Raw genomic sequence first — 16,852 nt, 5'->3', positions numbered from 1 at the left:
CAATCCAAGAAGAAGATATAACAATTGTAAATATTTATACACCTCAATACATAAGCAATACATAAAGCAAATACGAACAGCCATAAAAGGGGAAATTGACAGTAACACAGTCATAGTAGGGGACTTTAACACCCCACTTTCACCAATGGACATATCATCCAAAATGAAAATAAATAAGGAAACACAAGCTTTAAATGATACATTAAACAAGATGGACTTAATTGATATTTATAGCACAATCCATCCCCAAACAACAGAATACACATTCTTCTCAAGTGCTCATAGAGTATTCTCCAGGATAGATCATATCATGGGTCACAAAACAAGCCTTGGTAAATTTAATAAGATTGAAATGGTATCAAGTATCTTTTCTGACCACAATGCTCTGAGACTAGATATCAATTAGAGGAAAAAATCTGTAAAAAAAAAATACATATGGAGGCTAAACAATTCGCTACTTAATAACCAAGAGGTCACTGAAGAAATCAAAGAGGAAATCAAAAAACACTTAGAAACAAATGACAATAAAAACACAATGACCCAAAACCTATGGGATGCAGCAAAAGCAGTTCTAAGAGGGAAGTTTATAGCAATACAATCCTACCTTAAGAAACAAGAAACATCTCAAATAAACAACCTAACCTTACACCTAAAGCAGTTAGAAAAAGAAAAACAAAAAAACCCCAAAGTTAACAGAAGGAATGAAATCATAAAGATCAGATCAGAAATGAATGACGAAGGAAATGGTAGCAAAGATCAATAAAACTAAAAGCTAGGTCTTTGAGAAAACAAACGAAATCAATAAACCATTAGCCAGACTCATCAAGAAAAAAGGGAGAAAACCCAAATCAATAGAATTAGAAATGAAAAAGAAGTAACAACTGACACTGCAGAAATACAAAGGATTATGAGAGATTACTACAAGCAACTCTATGCCAATAAAATGGACAACCTGGAAGAAGTGGACAAAATCTTAAAATGCACAACCTTCCAAGACTGAACCAGGAAGAAATAGAAAATATGAACAGATGAATCACAAGCAATGAAATTGAAACTGAGATTAAAAATCTTCCAGCAAACAAAAGCCCAGGACCAGATGGCTTCACAGGCGAATTCTATCAAACATTTAGAGAAGAGCTAACACCTGTCCTTCTCAAACTCTTCCAAAATATAGCAGAGGGAGGAACCCTCCCAAACTCATTCTACGAGGCCACCATCACCCTGATACCAAAACCAGACAAAGATGTCACAAAAGAGGAAAACTACAGGCCAGTATCACTGATGGACATAGATGCAAAAATCCTCAGCAAAATACTAGCAAACAGAATCCAACAGCCCTTTAAAAGGATCATACACCATGATCAAGTGGGGTTCATCCCAGGAATGCAAGGATTCTTCAATATATGCAAATCAATCAGTGTGATACAACATATTAACAAATTGAAGGAGAAAAACCATATTATCTTCTCAATAGATGCAGAGAAAGCTTTCAACAAAATTCAACACCCAATTATGATAAAAACCCTCCAGAAAGTAGGCATAGGGGGAACTTTCCTCAACATAATGAAGGCCATATATGACAAACCCACAGCCAACATTGTCCTCAGTGGTGATAAACTGAAACCATTTCCACTAAGATCAGGAACAAGACAAGGTTGTCCACTCTCACCACTGTTATTCAGCATAGTTGTTGAAGTTTTAGCCACAGCAATCAGAGAAGAAAAAAAATAAAAGGAATCCAAACTGGAAAAGAAGGAGTAAAGCTGTCACTGTTTGCGGATGACATGATACTATACATAGCGAATCCTAAAGATGCTACCAGAAAACTACTAGAGCTAATCAATGAATTTGGTAAACTAGCAGGATACAAAATTAATGCAAAGAAATCTCTTGCATTACTATACACTAATGATGAAAAATCTGAAAGTGAAATTAAGAAAACACTTCCATTTACCACAGCAACAAACACAATAAAATATCTAGGAATAAACCTACCTAAGGAGAGAAAAGACCTGTATTCAGAAAATTATAAGACACCGATGAAAAGGAATTAAAGATGATAGAAATAGATGGAGAGATATACCATGTTCTTGGATTGGAAGAATCAACATTGTGAAAATGTTGTGGTAGTTTGAAATGAATTGCATTTTCACTCTACTACCCAAAGCAGTCTACAGATTCAATGCAATTCATTTCAAACTACCACTGGCATTTTTCACAGAACTAGAACAAAAAAATTCACAATTTGTATGGAAACACAAAAGACCCCAAATAGCCAAAGCAATCTTGAGAAAGAAAAATGGAGCTGGAGTAATAAGGGTACTTGACTTCAGACTATACAGCAAAACTACAGTAGTCAAGACAATATGGTACTGGCACAAAAACAGAAATATAAATCAATGGAACAGGTTAGAAAGCCTAGAGATAAATCCACACACATATGATCACCTTATCTTTGATATGGGAGGCAAAAATATACAGTGGAGAAAAGACAGCCACTTCAATAAGTGGTGCTGGGAAAACTGGACAGCTACATGTAAAAGAATTAAATTAGAACACTGTCTGACACCATACACAAAAGTAAACTCAAAATGGATTAAAGACCTAAATGTAAGGCCAGACACTATAAAACTCTTAGAGGAAAACATAGGCAGAACACTCAATGACATAAATCACAGCAAGATCCTTTTTGACCGACCTCCTAGAGAAATGGAAATAGAAACAAAAATAAACGAATGGGACCTAATGAAATTTAAAAGCTTTTGCACAGCAAAGGAAACCATAAACAAGATGAAAAGCCAGCCCTCAGAATGGGAGAAAATATTTGCAAATGAAGCAACTGACAAAGGATTAATCTCCAAAATATACAAGCAGCTCATGCAGCTCAATATCAACAAAACAAACAACCCAGTCCAAAAATGGGCACAAGACCTAAATAGACATTTCTTGAAAGAAGATATACACATTGCCTGCAAACCCATGAAAGAGTGCTCAACATCGTTAATCATTAAAGAAATGCAAATCAAAACTACAATGGTTGACATGTATACACTGATGTATATAAAATTGATGACTAATAAGAACCTGCTGTATAAAAAAAAGAAGGAAAAACCTATTAGGTTTATAGACATGTTTGCAATTTAAAAAAAACAAAACACTACTGTTACCTTGGAAAAAAAAAACTGCAATGAGATATCATCTCACACTGGTCAGAATGGCCATCATCAAAAAATCTACAAACAATAAATGCTGGAGAGGGTGTGGAGAAAGGGAACTCTCTTGCTCTGTTGGTGGGAATGTAAATTGATACAGCCACTATGGAGAACAGTATGGAGGTTCCTTAAAAAGCTAAAAATAGAACTACCATATGACCCAGCAATCCCACTACTGGGCATATACCCTGAGAAAACCATAGTTCAAAAAGATTCACGTACCAAAATGTTCATTGCAGCTCTATTTACAATAGCCAGGACATGGAAGCAACCTAAGTGTCCATCAGCAGATGAATGGATAAAGCAGATGTGGCACATATGTACAATGGAATATTACTCAGCCATAAAAAGAAAGAAAACTGAGTTATTTGTAGTGAAGTGGATGGACCTAGAGTCGGTCATACAGAATGAAGTAAGTCAGAAAGAGAAAAACAAATACCGTATGCTAACACATATATATGGAATCTAAAAGAAAAAAAAAAAAAGGTCATGAAGAGCCTAGGGGCAAGATGGGAATAAAGACACAGACCTACTAGAGAATGGACTTGAGGATACGGGGAGGGGGAAGGGCAAGCTGGGACAAAGTGAGAGAGTGGCATGGACATATATACACTACCAAACGTAAAATAGATAGCTAATGGGAAGCAGCCGCATAACACAGGGAGATCAGCTCGGTGCTTTGTGACCACCTAGAGGGGTGGGATAGGGAGGGTGGGAGGGAGACACAAGAGGGAGGAGATATGAGAACATATGTATATGTGTAACTGATTCACTTTGTTATACAGCAGAAACTAACAAACCATTTAAAGCAATTATACTCCAATTAAGATGTTAAAATAAATAAATAGTAAAACAAAATTATTAGAGCTCAATCTCTAGAATAATGACATACTTGATAGTTTTTCATATAAATTCTTTTTAATGCTTCACAATGTAATATTTCTCGCTAGCACCATTTGTCTAAAATCAGAAGCTAAGAGACATCACAAGGTAAATATGTTTACATGCTTGCATAGAAACTTCAGTCTTAGGACACATGGGTCCTTGGTTCTTTCTTTGTCCCTTAGTTTCACCTTGAACAAGGCATTAAGCTTTTTTTTTTTTTACTTGAATATGCTCATGTATAAAATTGGAATATGAATGCCTAGAAATTATTTAGGATTGTCATGAATATGTATCTAGTTGTCTGAGAAATATTGTGAGATCTTTGAAATATGGGTAAAGTATATCCAAGACATCATTAGAGTTTTTGTTACTGTCATTGAAAGAAAAAAGAATCCATAAAGTGATCAGCATTAAGATCAGCATTCATTAAGTCAGCAACTATTTACATGGTACACAGAAAAAGCACTGTATTGAGAATCAACAATCCTGGATTCTGGCTTTGTCACTATCACAATAATTTCAAAGACTTGTTACCTCACCCTTCTGTGTCTCAGTTTCCTTAGCCATAAAATGAGTGGACTAGACTAGCTTGTCAGCAGCATTCTTTCTAGGGCTTGCTTAGTATTGTTCAGAATATCTGAGGATGTGCACTATTTATTATAAGGCAGTGCCAGTTTCTAGATATATGGATCTATTGGGTTGGCCAAAGGGTTCATTCAGCTTTTTCCATAAGATGGCTCTAGTAGCACTTAGTTGTCTTTAATTTCATTCAAAACAGTTTTGTTAGATTGTATGTGACAGCTGTCATATTAGCATGCAGTTAGAAAAAGACATAAAAATTGGTCAATTTTTGTGCAGCCATTTTAATATTGAAGATAGAAGAAAAAAGCAACATTTTTGGCATATTACGCATTATTATTTCAAGAAAGGTAGAAATGCAACCGACATGCAAAAAAAGATTTGTGTGGTGTATGGAGAAGGTGCTATGACTGATCAAACGTGTCAAAGTGGTTTGCAAAGTTTTGTGCTGGAGATTTCTAGCTGAATGATGCTCCATGGTCGGGTAGCCCAGTTGAAGTTGAGAGCGATCAAATCGAGACCTTAATTGAGAGCAATCAACGTTATATCACATGGGAGATAGCCGACATTGTCAAAATATCTAAATCAAGCATTGAAAATCATTTGCACCAGCTTGGCTATGTTCATTGCTTTGATGTTTGGTTTCCACATAAGTTAAGCAAAAAAAACCTTCTAGACCATATTTCCGCATGCAGTTTTCTACTTAAATGTGATGAAAACCTTCCATTTGTAAAACAAAGTGTGATGGGCGATGAAAACTGGATACTGTACAGTAATGTGGAATGGAAGAGATCGTGGGGCAAGTGAAATGAACCACCACCAACCACTCCAAAGGCCGGTCTTCATCCAAAGAAGTTGATGTTGTGTATCTGGTGGGATTGGAAGAGAGTTCTCTATTACGAGCTCCTTCTGGAAAACCAAATGATTAATTCCAACAAGTACTGTTCCCATTAGCCCAACTGAAAGCAGCACTCGACAAAAAACGTCCAGAATTAGTCAACAGAAAATGCATGATCTTCCATCAGGATAACACAAGACCACATGTTTCTCTGATGACCAGACAAAGACTGTTACAGCTTGGCTGGGAAGTTCTGATTCATCTGCTGTATTCACCAGATATTGCACCTTTGGATTTCCATTTATTTCAGTCTTTACAAAATTCTCTTAATGTAAAAATTTTCAAATCCCTGGAAGACTGTAAAAGGCACTTGGAACAGTTCTTTGCTCAAAAAGATAACAAGTTTTGGGAAGATGGAATTATGAAGTTGCCTGAAAAATGGCAGAAGGTAGTGGAACAAAAGGGTGGATACGTTGTTCAATAAAGTTCTTGGTGAAAATGAAAAATGTCTTTTTACTTAAAAACTAAAGGCACTTTTTGGCCAACCCAGTACAACCTAATATACATTTTGTATATATAACATTTACATTTGTTTTATATATATATAATGAATAAACATATCATTTATATAAAATAAATTATGGACGTGTCAAATTGCTAGGACTGAAACATTTTGGGGTAGGATCTATGAAGCCAACTGAGATATTTCCCATGGCACGGTATTGCCCAAGGCATGAAGAAAATATATTAGATCAAGCTTAAATAACAGTGCTTGACTACCAAAATGGATGTTCATCTCATGTGTGCGTATCAGATACAACTTGTTTTTACTTTAGTACAGATATTCGTGTTCTAAAAAGTCAAAACAAATATTCTGAGATTATGCCCAGAATTTTATTTTATAATTTACATGATGTTTATGTATGAGCACCAGGCACATAACCTAGCATTCAAGTCTTCTCTGTATAATTTTTCTGTTACTCTCATTCTAAAATTCATATGCAATTTCAAAGGAAACTTGCAGTTGGCTTTTCAGAATGCAAATCTTGTTATAAAATACACCTGAGTTTTGGAAACATAACTCAATTGTAATTAAAATTTTGTAGGCAAGTGGTTTCAAATGTGGCTAAAACGCATTGGGGTGGGGAATCAAGGCCATATATCTTCACCTGTAAGTCAAAGTTAGCCATCTACAGATAACATCTATTTCAGTTCTCATCTGAGAGATGAAAAACTGAGCAGTAAAGCTGTTTTTAATATTGTTTTATAGCTGTGCATGACTAGGGAATAGTGATGAGAATGTGGGTAACGTTTTCTTCCAAAAAGTTTTATCATGAGTGTTAAGTTTATTTGGAGATGTATAACTTAATGAGGCTACGTCATGAACACACTTTCCTGTACAAAATCGGTGACTTATACCCACAGTGAACGTTGAAACGACAGCCTGGTGCCAACACCAGGATCACACTGGAGAGAGAGGGCTGCCCTGCCTGGTACTTGGCCCCTTCCATGCAGCCTGTGAACACTTGCCGTCGTGAGCACTCGTACTAACTAAATGTGAACACCTTTACTTTCCAGCTGCCGCTAATTGGTTTGGGAGTATTTATGTAAGTGTTGATTTTAAAGCTAAAAATAGCACAGTGATGTTTAACTCCAACTCATTCTGGCTGTCAGAAATGCTCCCATGATCCTCAAAGTGTTGCTAAAAATGTTCACGTTTTAAAAATTGTAGTAATTAAACTTGTCTGTTGTGAGAGCCACATATGATACGTTCCCTGCTCTGATAATCAAAGAGGTAAAGGACAAGCTTCTTAAAGGTCTCTGCCTGGCTGGCAAGACACGACCTCATGCTGAACTTTATTAGGGAGCAAAGTATTGTAATGTGAGCAAAGGGAAGAGACAAAGTAAATTTCAACATAGCTTTATACCTTTGTATTCTATGCAACTGATCAGATCTATTTTAAGTTAACATTAAAAATAGAAATTATAATAATTTTACCAATAAGATTAAACATAGAGCTTGCCAAACCATAGTATTTTCTGGAGACAAATTTGAGGATTTGAAATCACGTAATTAATATTTCTCAAATCTAAACTGAAGAAATATAGTGACTGTTCAGCACCTGTTGTTTATACCCTAGCTCTTCATAATGAGATGATTTTTGCTCCTTTATTCCCAAATTTAAAAGTCACGATTTTACAGATTTGGCTCAAAGTTATTCAAATAAGCTATGAGAAAAAATATATATAATTTTTATTTTTAGCTTTGTGTGATTTTGTGACTCTTCATTTCATCCTGTTATTTAGTGAAGGAAAAGCCTAAGTGCTCTTAAATTATTGCATATCATTTATTTGGTAATGTTTGGAAAAAGTGATTTTTATGGACCCTGTCAAGAAATAAGCTGTCTAAGTCTTGAAGCACTGCACTGCTGCAGTATTGTTGAAGTCAACTGGGAATTGGCTTTGTGTCCTTGTAGGATGTCCTAAGCATCTGTCTGTCTGCCCCATCTCTAGAGAATATCAAAGAATTCTTTTACTTCAATATATAGAAATGATTTTGGCAAGTGACAAACACTGCCCATTAGTTGAGATGATAAACTATAGTTACTACCCCTTTTTTTTTATTTTGCGGTACGTGAGCCTCTCACTGTTGTGGTCTCTCCCGTTGCGGAGCACAGGCTCCAGACGCGCAGGCTCAGCGGCCATGGCTCACGGGCCCAGCTGCTCCGGGGCATGTGGGATCTTCCCGGACCGGGTCACGAACCCGTGTCCCCTGCATTGGCAGGCGGACTCTCAACTACTGCGCTACCAGGGAAGCTTTTTTTGTTTTTACTACCCTTTTTGATAGCTGTGGCAAGCAGAGTTTTTGATGCAGCTTTTAAAATAGAACTTTTGTCTTAGACACATAAGTCTGTGAATATGTGTTTTTTCTTTAAGTCTGTAGTGATTGACATGATTGCTATATAAGTGTAGTCAGTTCAGAATTACCCTTGAGCAGATTATCACATTGCAATTGGTCCAGTATTGCTTTCAAATTCTAATTGACATTTTCATATACTCGGAGCATTAGGTACTTTGTTGACATAAATAAAACCTTTACTTACTATCTAACCAGAACTAGAAAAAAATTCCTTTGAACCTTGCAGAACATTGATTTGAACCAGAAAATATGTTATTTTCTTACTTTGGCATGGGATCAACAAGAAAATTACAGTTGGAGTAGGGAGCAGAGTCAAAAATACAGCTAAAACCTTATAACAAACATCCCAGTTTTTTCTTTGACATTCCGAGGATGTATGTCCATATAGAATTACAAAGCCAAAAAAGAATATTTGTTTTAATAACTGCCACTGTTAACTGTTCATAGACTAGACTTATTTTGTTAAGATGGTAATACTCTCTAAATTAAGCTACAGATTCAATGTGATCCTTACCAAATCCAGCCAGCACTTTTGCAAAACTTGATGCTCAGATTCTAAAATTCATATGAAAATGCAAAGAACCCAGAATAGTCAGAACAAACTTAAAAAAATAATTGGAGAATTCTTACTTCCTGGTTCCAAAACTTAGTACAAAGCTACAGTAATCAAGACTGTGTAGTACTGGCAAAAGGATACAAATATAGATCAATAGAATAAAATTGAGAGTCCAGAAATAAACCCTTGCATTTTGGGTCAGTTGAGTTTTGGTAAGGGTGTTAATACAACTCAGTGCAGAAAGAATAGTCTTTTCAACGGATGGTGCTGGCACAGCTAAATATCCACGTGTGAAGAATGAAGTTGGATCCCCTACCTCACACAGTGTACAAAAATCAACTAGAAATGGTAATAGGCCTAAATGTAAGAGCTAACACTATAAAACACTTAGGAAAACATACAGGAGTAAATCCTTGTGACCTTGTGTTAGGCAGTATTTCTTAGATATGACACCAAAACACAAGGAACTAAAGAAAAAATAAATAGAACTTCATTAAAATTAGAAACTTTTGTGCTTCAAAGGCCCATCAAGAAAGTGAAAACACAGCCCATAGAATGGGACAAGATTTGGAAATCGTATACGTAAGGAATATGTATATGGAATGTTTAGGAAACTCTTACAACTCAATAATAAAAATACAAATAATTAGGCATTTCTTCAGAGAAGATATACAAATGTCCAACAGTCTCATGACAAGTTGCTCAGCATCATTAATCATTAGGGAAATGCAAATCATTAGTCACTAGGTATATGCAAAACAAAAACCACTATGATGGCTAAATTTTACACCCACTATGATGGCTAAGTTATTTTTAAAAAAGGAAAATAACAAGTGTTGGTGAGGATTTTGAGAAATTGGAACCCTCATATATTACTGATGGAAATGCAAAATTGTGCAGATATTTTGGAAATACTATAGCAGTCCCTCAGAATGTTAAACATAGAGTTAAGATATGGCCCATCAATTCCACTCCTTAGGTGTATACCTGAGAGAAATGAAAAACGTCTGTCCATGCAAGAATTTCTCATTCTTAGCATTATTTCACAATTGAACACTTCAAATATTCGTGGCAGCATAATTCATAATCATAAGCAAAAGTGGAAACAACCCAAATGCCCATAGAGTGATTCATGGGTAAACAGAATGTGGTACATCCATACAGTGGAATATTATTTGACCAAAAAATGGAATGAAATACTGATACATGCCACATCATGGGAGGGTCTTAAGAACATCATGTTAAGTGATAGAAGCCACATATCTTATGATTCTGTTTATATAAAATGTTCAGAATAGGTAAATCCTTATTGACAGGGCTTCCCTGGTGGCGCAGTGGTTAAGAATCCACCTGCCAATGCAGGGACTGGGTTCGAGCCCTGGTCCAGGAAGATCCCACATGCTGCGGAGCAACTAAGCCCTCACGCCACAGTTACTGAGCCTGTGCCCTAGAGCCCGCAAGCCACAACTACTGAGCCTAGAGCCCGTGCACTGCAACAAGAGAAGCCACTTCAGTGAGAAGCCCGCGCACCACAAAAAAAGAGCAACTAGAGGAAGCCTGTGTGCAGCAACGAAGAACCAACCCAGCCATAAACAAACAAACAAATAAATTTTATTTAAAAAAAAATCCTTAGCGACAGAAAGTAAATGATTGCCATGGGCTGTGGGAAGCAGAAAACATGGGGAGTGCTGGCTAATGAGTATGGGGTTTCTTTGTGGGGTTTTGAAATTGTTCTAAAATTACATAGCGGTGGTGGTTGCAAAACTCTGTGAATAAGTGAAAAAGGACTGCCCTGTACTTTTTCAGAGGGTGAATTTAATGTTATATAAAGCATATCTTAATGAAGCTTTTATAAGAGAAAAAGTAGTGGATCTTAAAGCTTCAGTAAAGCCTTTAGATGATTGCAGCTGCAGCCCTGCTGACACCTTGACTGCAACCTTATGAGAGATTCTACCCCACAACTGCCCAGCCAAGCCACTTCTAAATCTCTCACAGAACCTATGGGAGATAATGTTTTTTAGCCATTTAATTTTGAATTTATTGCACAGTATTAGGAAGCTAATAGAATGCCATTCAGCTTATTTACTCATTAACATTCACTAAATCAATTCTGTGTGTTGTGTGCTTAATGTAGAGAGGACTAGATACAGCCTCACCCTTCATGGAGCTCCCTCTTGTGAGAGAGAGAGATGAGAAAGTCAGTGATTTTGATTTTGACATAAATGCAGTCATCAAATGTTCTGTCATGTGCAATAGTCACAAGTATATATATTTTGTTAAATTGTCTCTTCAAGTATTTTTGTAACCTGCCCAACCCTGTGACTTTTCAGTGTAAGCATACATCAAGCCCTTCATAATAAGGTGAATGTTTGAAAGCTTTCAAAGACATTCATCTTTTAAGATTTAGTACCTTAAACTAAAAAGCATCCTTTAACTTTTTGGATTTTTTTTTTCTTTATCCTCATGAAGACGAAAAAGCGAATAAATTTTTTAAATCTAGTGTAGATCAAGTGCTTCCCAAAACTACCAACTTCCAGGTGAAATGTTGCTCTTCAATCTAAAAATGAAATAAATTTTTTTAATCAGTTCACAATGACACACTGCTTAAGTTGTGCCTCTCTGTCTTGTTTTCTTCAAAATATTAACCTAATTCCTTTATGTCCAGCCTTTTCACTCATCTGTTGTATTTTTTGGTTGAAATGGTACGTTTAGATCCATGAATGCTCCATGTAATTTGTTTCAGTGAAACCTGGGTTTGTAATGAGCGCTATCTGTGACTCTGCTTCTGAAGAGTGATGTGTCTGCAGAATTACTCTGTTAAAGTTCATTCCACACGGGGAGGGGGAAGGGTAAGTTGGGACGAAGTGAGAGAGTGACATGGACATATATACACTACCAAGTGTAAAATAGATAGCTAGTGGGAAGCAGCCACATTGCACAGGGAGATCAGCTCAGTGCTTTGTGACCACCTAGAGGGGTGGGATAGGGAGGGTGGGAGGGGGATGCAAGAGGGAGGGGATATGGGGATATATGTATATGTATAGCTGATTCATTTTGTTATAAAGCAGAAACTAACACAGCAATGTAAAGCAATTATACTCCAATAAAGATGCTTAAAAAAAGAAAAAAAATGTTCAGTTCCAAAGCCTAACCGAGAACTAATGTCTTACTAAATGAGAATCTCAAGCGGGCTGGCTTTCTAGAATCCATCTCTCCTCTCTGTAACACCCAGTTCAACTTTGCCACCATCCTGGAGTGCAGGACCTCTCTTGCCCTCTTACCTCTCTGCAGTAGAAGAGTGTTTACCATTTCAGAAGTTAAGTGGTTAATTTTAGTTTCTCTGTGCTGAAGATCATCCTCAGAATTAAAGTCTTAAGGCAAAGTAAGAACTCCAGATTTCTTTTCCTGCGCTAGTCCTGTCACACTTTTTGATAGAAGTGACCTTGCCAGGCAACCTTTTTTTCATGAATTTTGCTTTGTTTATATTTTTAGTGTCACCAGGGAGATGCAAGCAAGTACAGTACATTAAAGCTAATACATCACTACCTGTCAGTGGCACCTTCCCTTTGGTACCCCTTTTCCTTGCTGATTTAAAACACTCATTCCCAAAAGCTTATGGTTGAGTAGCAGGAAGCTAAATGATGTATTCCAAAGCTCTTAACATACTGCCTTGTGTCAATGGCCCGTTTGAGTATTTCAGAAACCAAACGGAAGAGAAAAGAACATTGAAAGCACTGAAAAGATTAACACCTGTTTCCAGTCTTCAAAGAAATTGGAGCACACTGTATATATCCAGAGTAAAACCATTTACTCTCTCCTGTTGAGACTTTTTATTCAAATCTTCAATTCTATGTGCATAACATCCACATGCTTGTGGGTTTGTTTCACTACAGAATTCCACACAGGACTTAGAAGATGAAGTTATGAATGGTGTGCAGACAGAACTGACATCGCCGAAAACAATGGATGCATTGAGGTATATTCTACTTATGTGAATAAGAATATTTTATTTCAATTTAATGTTTGGTTTTTTTTAGATTATAGTTTTTATTTTACAGGAAACATCAAGATAAGTAGAATACTTGAGTGAAACCTAATTCTAAAATTAATTGCTAAATTACTTTTTTCTCTCATTTTCTTTATATGATGTGAGAACTTCCTGACAAACATATATACAAATGAGCCTCGATGCTTCCAGCTCTTCTGCAACCTGGATTTCTTAATTGATTTTTTCTTCTCTTTGAACAACAGTTTAAAGTGAACATTTCAGCGTTCATCGTGGTGCAGTGTTTATCTTAGATGTCAGCTCCTTGAATATTACTGTGCCTTGTGTTTTAACAATCTTGCAATATTTTACTCTGTGTATAAAACGAATCCAGCCTATCAACCTGGATTTTTCATGTTTTTAATGTAAGTAACTTATTATACAAAGTTAGTTGCTGTCATGTTTACAGGCACTTGCTTTGCTCTGTGCTGATTTCCAGTTCATCCCTAGCTACTGCCTGGGTTCAAATCCCAGCTCTGCTGCTTATTACTTCTAGGAGTTTAGGCAAGTTGCTCATCAATCTTTGCCTTAGTTTCTGGTCTGTAAAATGGAAATAATATTAAAGCCTTCTTCAGAGGGTTAGTATGAAGACAGAATTAGTTATCATGTGTAAAGTACTTTGAACAGTGCCTGAGTCAGAGTAAGTCCTGTTGCTACCACTATCATCAACGTCATCATCATCTTTATTATTATCATGATCATCATTTTTAAAGTTGCTTCAAAATTTGCATAAGTAATTTCATGTTTAATAGATTGTTGGCTTTAGCCCTGAAAGGTGATGCTTTTGAGACTGATGGTCATTCATTCAGTCAGTCAACATACTCCTTTCATTGAGTCCAGTTATTAATAGGTGCCAAGCATGTTACATGGAATTAGGTTAAAAAAAAAAAATGTGTGATCACCTTTCATCATGCTGCTTTACTGTGTGGATTTTTCTCAAGCTTATAATTTATGGCCATATGACATAGTTACTCTTTATTTAGATTGTGTTTCTAAGATTAATGAGCTGCACAATATTTAAACTTTGGTACAGAAAATCTCCAGGGCACTGTCTTTTCAGAAGCTTGATAAGATTGTTTTTGGAGGTAGGCATAATGAATGTAATACTCTTACTCTGTTTGCCTTTAATTTCATTTTTTTTAATGTTAGCTTTTTGAAAAGTTTGCTAACATCTTGGCTAAGTATTACGTCGTTATAGAGTTAACAATCGTTTGGTTTATGGCTGCATGAACAAATTAGCTCAGCTTTCTCCAGATACAAGGAATTCAGAGAAACGGACTATCGGACTTTTAAAAAATAATATTCTTTAATGAAAATACATATGTGTATCTGTATAATTTGATTATCACAAGGGACTTTTTGCATGAGTTTTGTTATCACCTTTAGCAGGCTAAGGAGTCGCAATTCAGAGCGATTAATTTCTAGAGACCCAGTCTACATTCACCACTCTTGTCTCCAAATCCTTTTACTCCAGTGTTACCTGTTGTGTGCACCTTCACTGATTCTTTGGTGTTTTATTTCATGATACATAATCAGGGCTAAGAAACCTGATATGGTGAGCACCAGTGTAGGAAAAATCATCTGAAATTAGTCTGAGGCCAAGATCAGAAAGTAGAGTGAATGCAAACTCCATTGCTTGCAGACTCTCAGATGAGGGGAAGATGAGGATTTTAACAGCATGGAATGCAAAGCTGGGGCGGGGGCGTGGAGGTGGGCAGAGTGGCAGGAAGCTTAGAGATTAAAATTCTAGGACAGGATGTTGATTCTAGCTGGTATGGGATGAGGAAGAAAGAAGGGAAGGAAATTAGGAAGCCACTTACAGCTGAGTTACATCATCAGTTTTCTCCTAAGGCAAGGATAGTCTAATACCCCACAGAGCTTGGCCCAAGCATAGGACTTTGGGCTCACTTCCATGCAGATGGCGTAGAAGCTAAGTAAATTACTGCAGAGTCCATCTCAAAATGGCTTCAACCTGTTGTGATGTTTTAATTCCCCTAGCTATTGTTCAAGCCTTTGTTACTCTCTGTCAGACTATTGTAATAACCTACTAACTCTGCTCTTAAGTGTCAATCTCTCCTTATTCTCATTGATCCCACATATCACTATTGGATAAAATATTTTTTCTTTTTTAAAAGTATTGATTGATTGATTGATTGATTGATTGATTGCGGTACGCGGGCCTCTCACTGTTGAGGCCTCTCCCATTGCGGAGCGACAGGCTCCGGACGCGCAGGCTCAGCAGCCATGGCTCACAGGGCACAGCCACTCCGCGTCACATGGGATCTTCCCGTGTCCCCTGCATCGGCAGGCAGACTCTCAACCACTGCGCCACCAGGGAAGCCCTATTTATTTATTTTTTAAAAAATTTTTTGGCTACATTGGGTCTTTGTTGCTGCGCATGGAAGCTTTCTCTAGTTGCAGGGAGCAGGGGCTGCTCTCAGTTGTGGTGTGTGGGCTTCTCATTGTGCTGGCTTGTCTTGTTGCAGAGCATGGGCTCTAGGCACGCAGGCTTCAGTAGTTGTGGCACGCGGGCTCAGTAGTTGTGGCTTGCGGGCTCTAGAGCACAGGCTCAGTAGGTGTGGTGCACGGGCTTAGTTGCTCTGTGGCATGTGGTATCTTCCTGGACCAGGACTTGAACCCATGTCTCCTGCACTGGCAGGCAGATTCTTAACCACTGTGCCACCAGGGAAGTCCCTGGATAAAATTTTTTAAACCACAGCATTTATCAAACCATTCCTTAGTTCCAGACTTTTGGATTTATTGAAGTCCTGAGTTTGAACACTACCTTTGTAACTGTGGACTATTTATTAAACCTCTTTACAATATTCTTTTTTTTCTGTGGACTATTTATTAAATCTCTTTAAAATATTCTTTTTTTCCTATGGAAAATGGGCAGTTACACTAGCACAATACTAAATGAAAGGCTGGATAAACATTAATTGCTCTTGCAATCATCATTATCACACATACTATATTGTAACTATTTGTCATTCTCCCAAACAACACTATGGATCCTCCAAGGATTCCCGACACCAGGCACAGATCTTGGGACATAATAGCAGCATGTTTGTGGAGTGAATGACTGAACGGATAAAACACAGTGCTTCATAAATCATAGGCATAAGTATTAACTGCTCACCCATTATTAACACAAGCATTTATATTTAAAGAAAAATGATATTTAGAGGCAGTTCTCCAAATAGTCTTACAATATATCTTACAATAGTCTTATATGTATCTCTTATGAGGTACTACTCAATGTATTTTGATCTTAAGAAGACAATGAAGCAAGAGGTTTCTATTGGATGTTTCTTTTTTAAAACTAAGATTACCACTTGGTGTGCACTCCCGTTCATCCACAAGGGTGACCCACTGCTCCTTCTGAGGACTGCTGTGCAGCTGACAGGGTCTTGGTGCTCTGGCCTGATGTTAGGCCTGAGCCTCTGAGGTGGGAGACCTGAGTTCACGACATTGGACCACCAGAGACCTCCTGGCCCCATGTAATGACAATCGGCGAGAGCTCTCCCAGAGATCTCCATCTCAATGCTAAGACCCAGCACCACCCAACGGCCAGCATGCTCCAGTGCTCGACACCCCATGCCAAACAACTAGCAAGACAGGAACACAGCCCCACCCATTAGCAGAGAGACTGCCTAAAATCAAACCAAGTTCACAGACAGCTCAAAACACACCATCGGACGCAGCTTTGCCCACCAAAACACAAAAAATCCAGCCCCACCCACCAGAACACAGTCACCAGTACCCTCCACCAGGAAGCCTACACAAGCAACTGAACCAACCTCACCCAGTGGCTGCA

General features: G+C 37.4%; 1 protein-coding gene across 1 annotated transcript in view; it reads left to right on the top strand.

Moving 5' to 3' along the window:
* Window positions 1-16,852, top strand: part of PARD3B (par-3 family cell polarity regulator beta) — a gene marked incomplete at its 3' end in the record, with an annotated part of 751,281 nt that overhangs the window by 385,540 nt on the left and 348,889 nt on the right. The window contains exon 5 of the mRNA XM_007459885.1: window positions 12,884-12,966. Within this exon, the coding sequence (XP_007459947.1) occupies window positions 12,884-12,966 (83 nt within the window). The remainder of the gene's footprint in view (window positions 1-12,883; window positions 12,967-16,852) is intronic.

This window comes from Lipotes vexillifer, unplaced genomic scaffold, assembly GCF_000442215.2.
Source record: "Lipotes vexillifer unplaced genomic scaffold, Lipotes_vexillifer_v1.1 scaffold1540, whole genome shotgun sequence".
In the NCBI taxonomy this organism is placed as follows: domain Eukaryota; kingdom Metazoa; phylum Chordata; class Mammalia; order Artiodactyla; family Lipotidae; genus Lipotes; species Lipotes vexillifer.
Note: the sequence above shows the minus strand (reverse complement) of the source record. Positions and strands in the feature narration are given on the sequence as shown.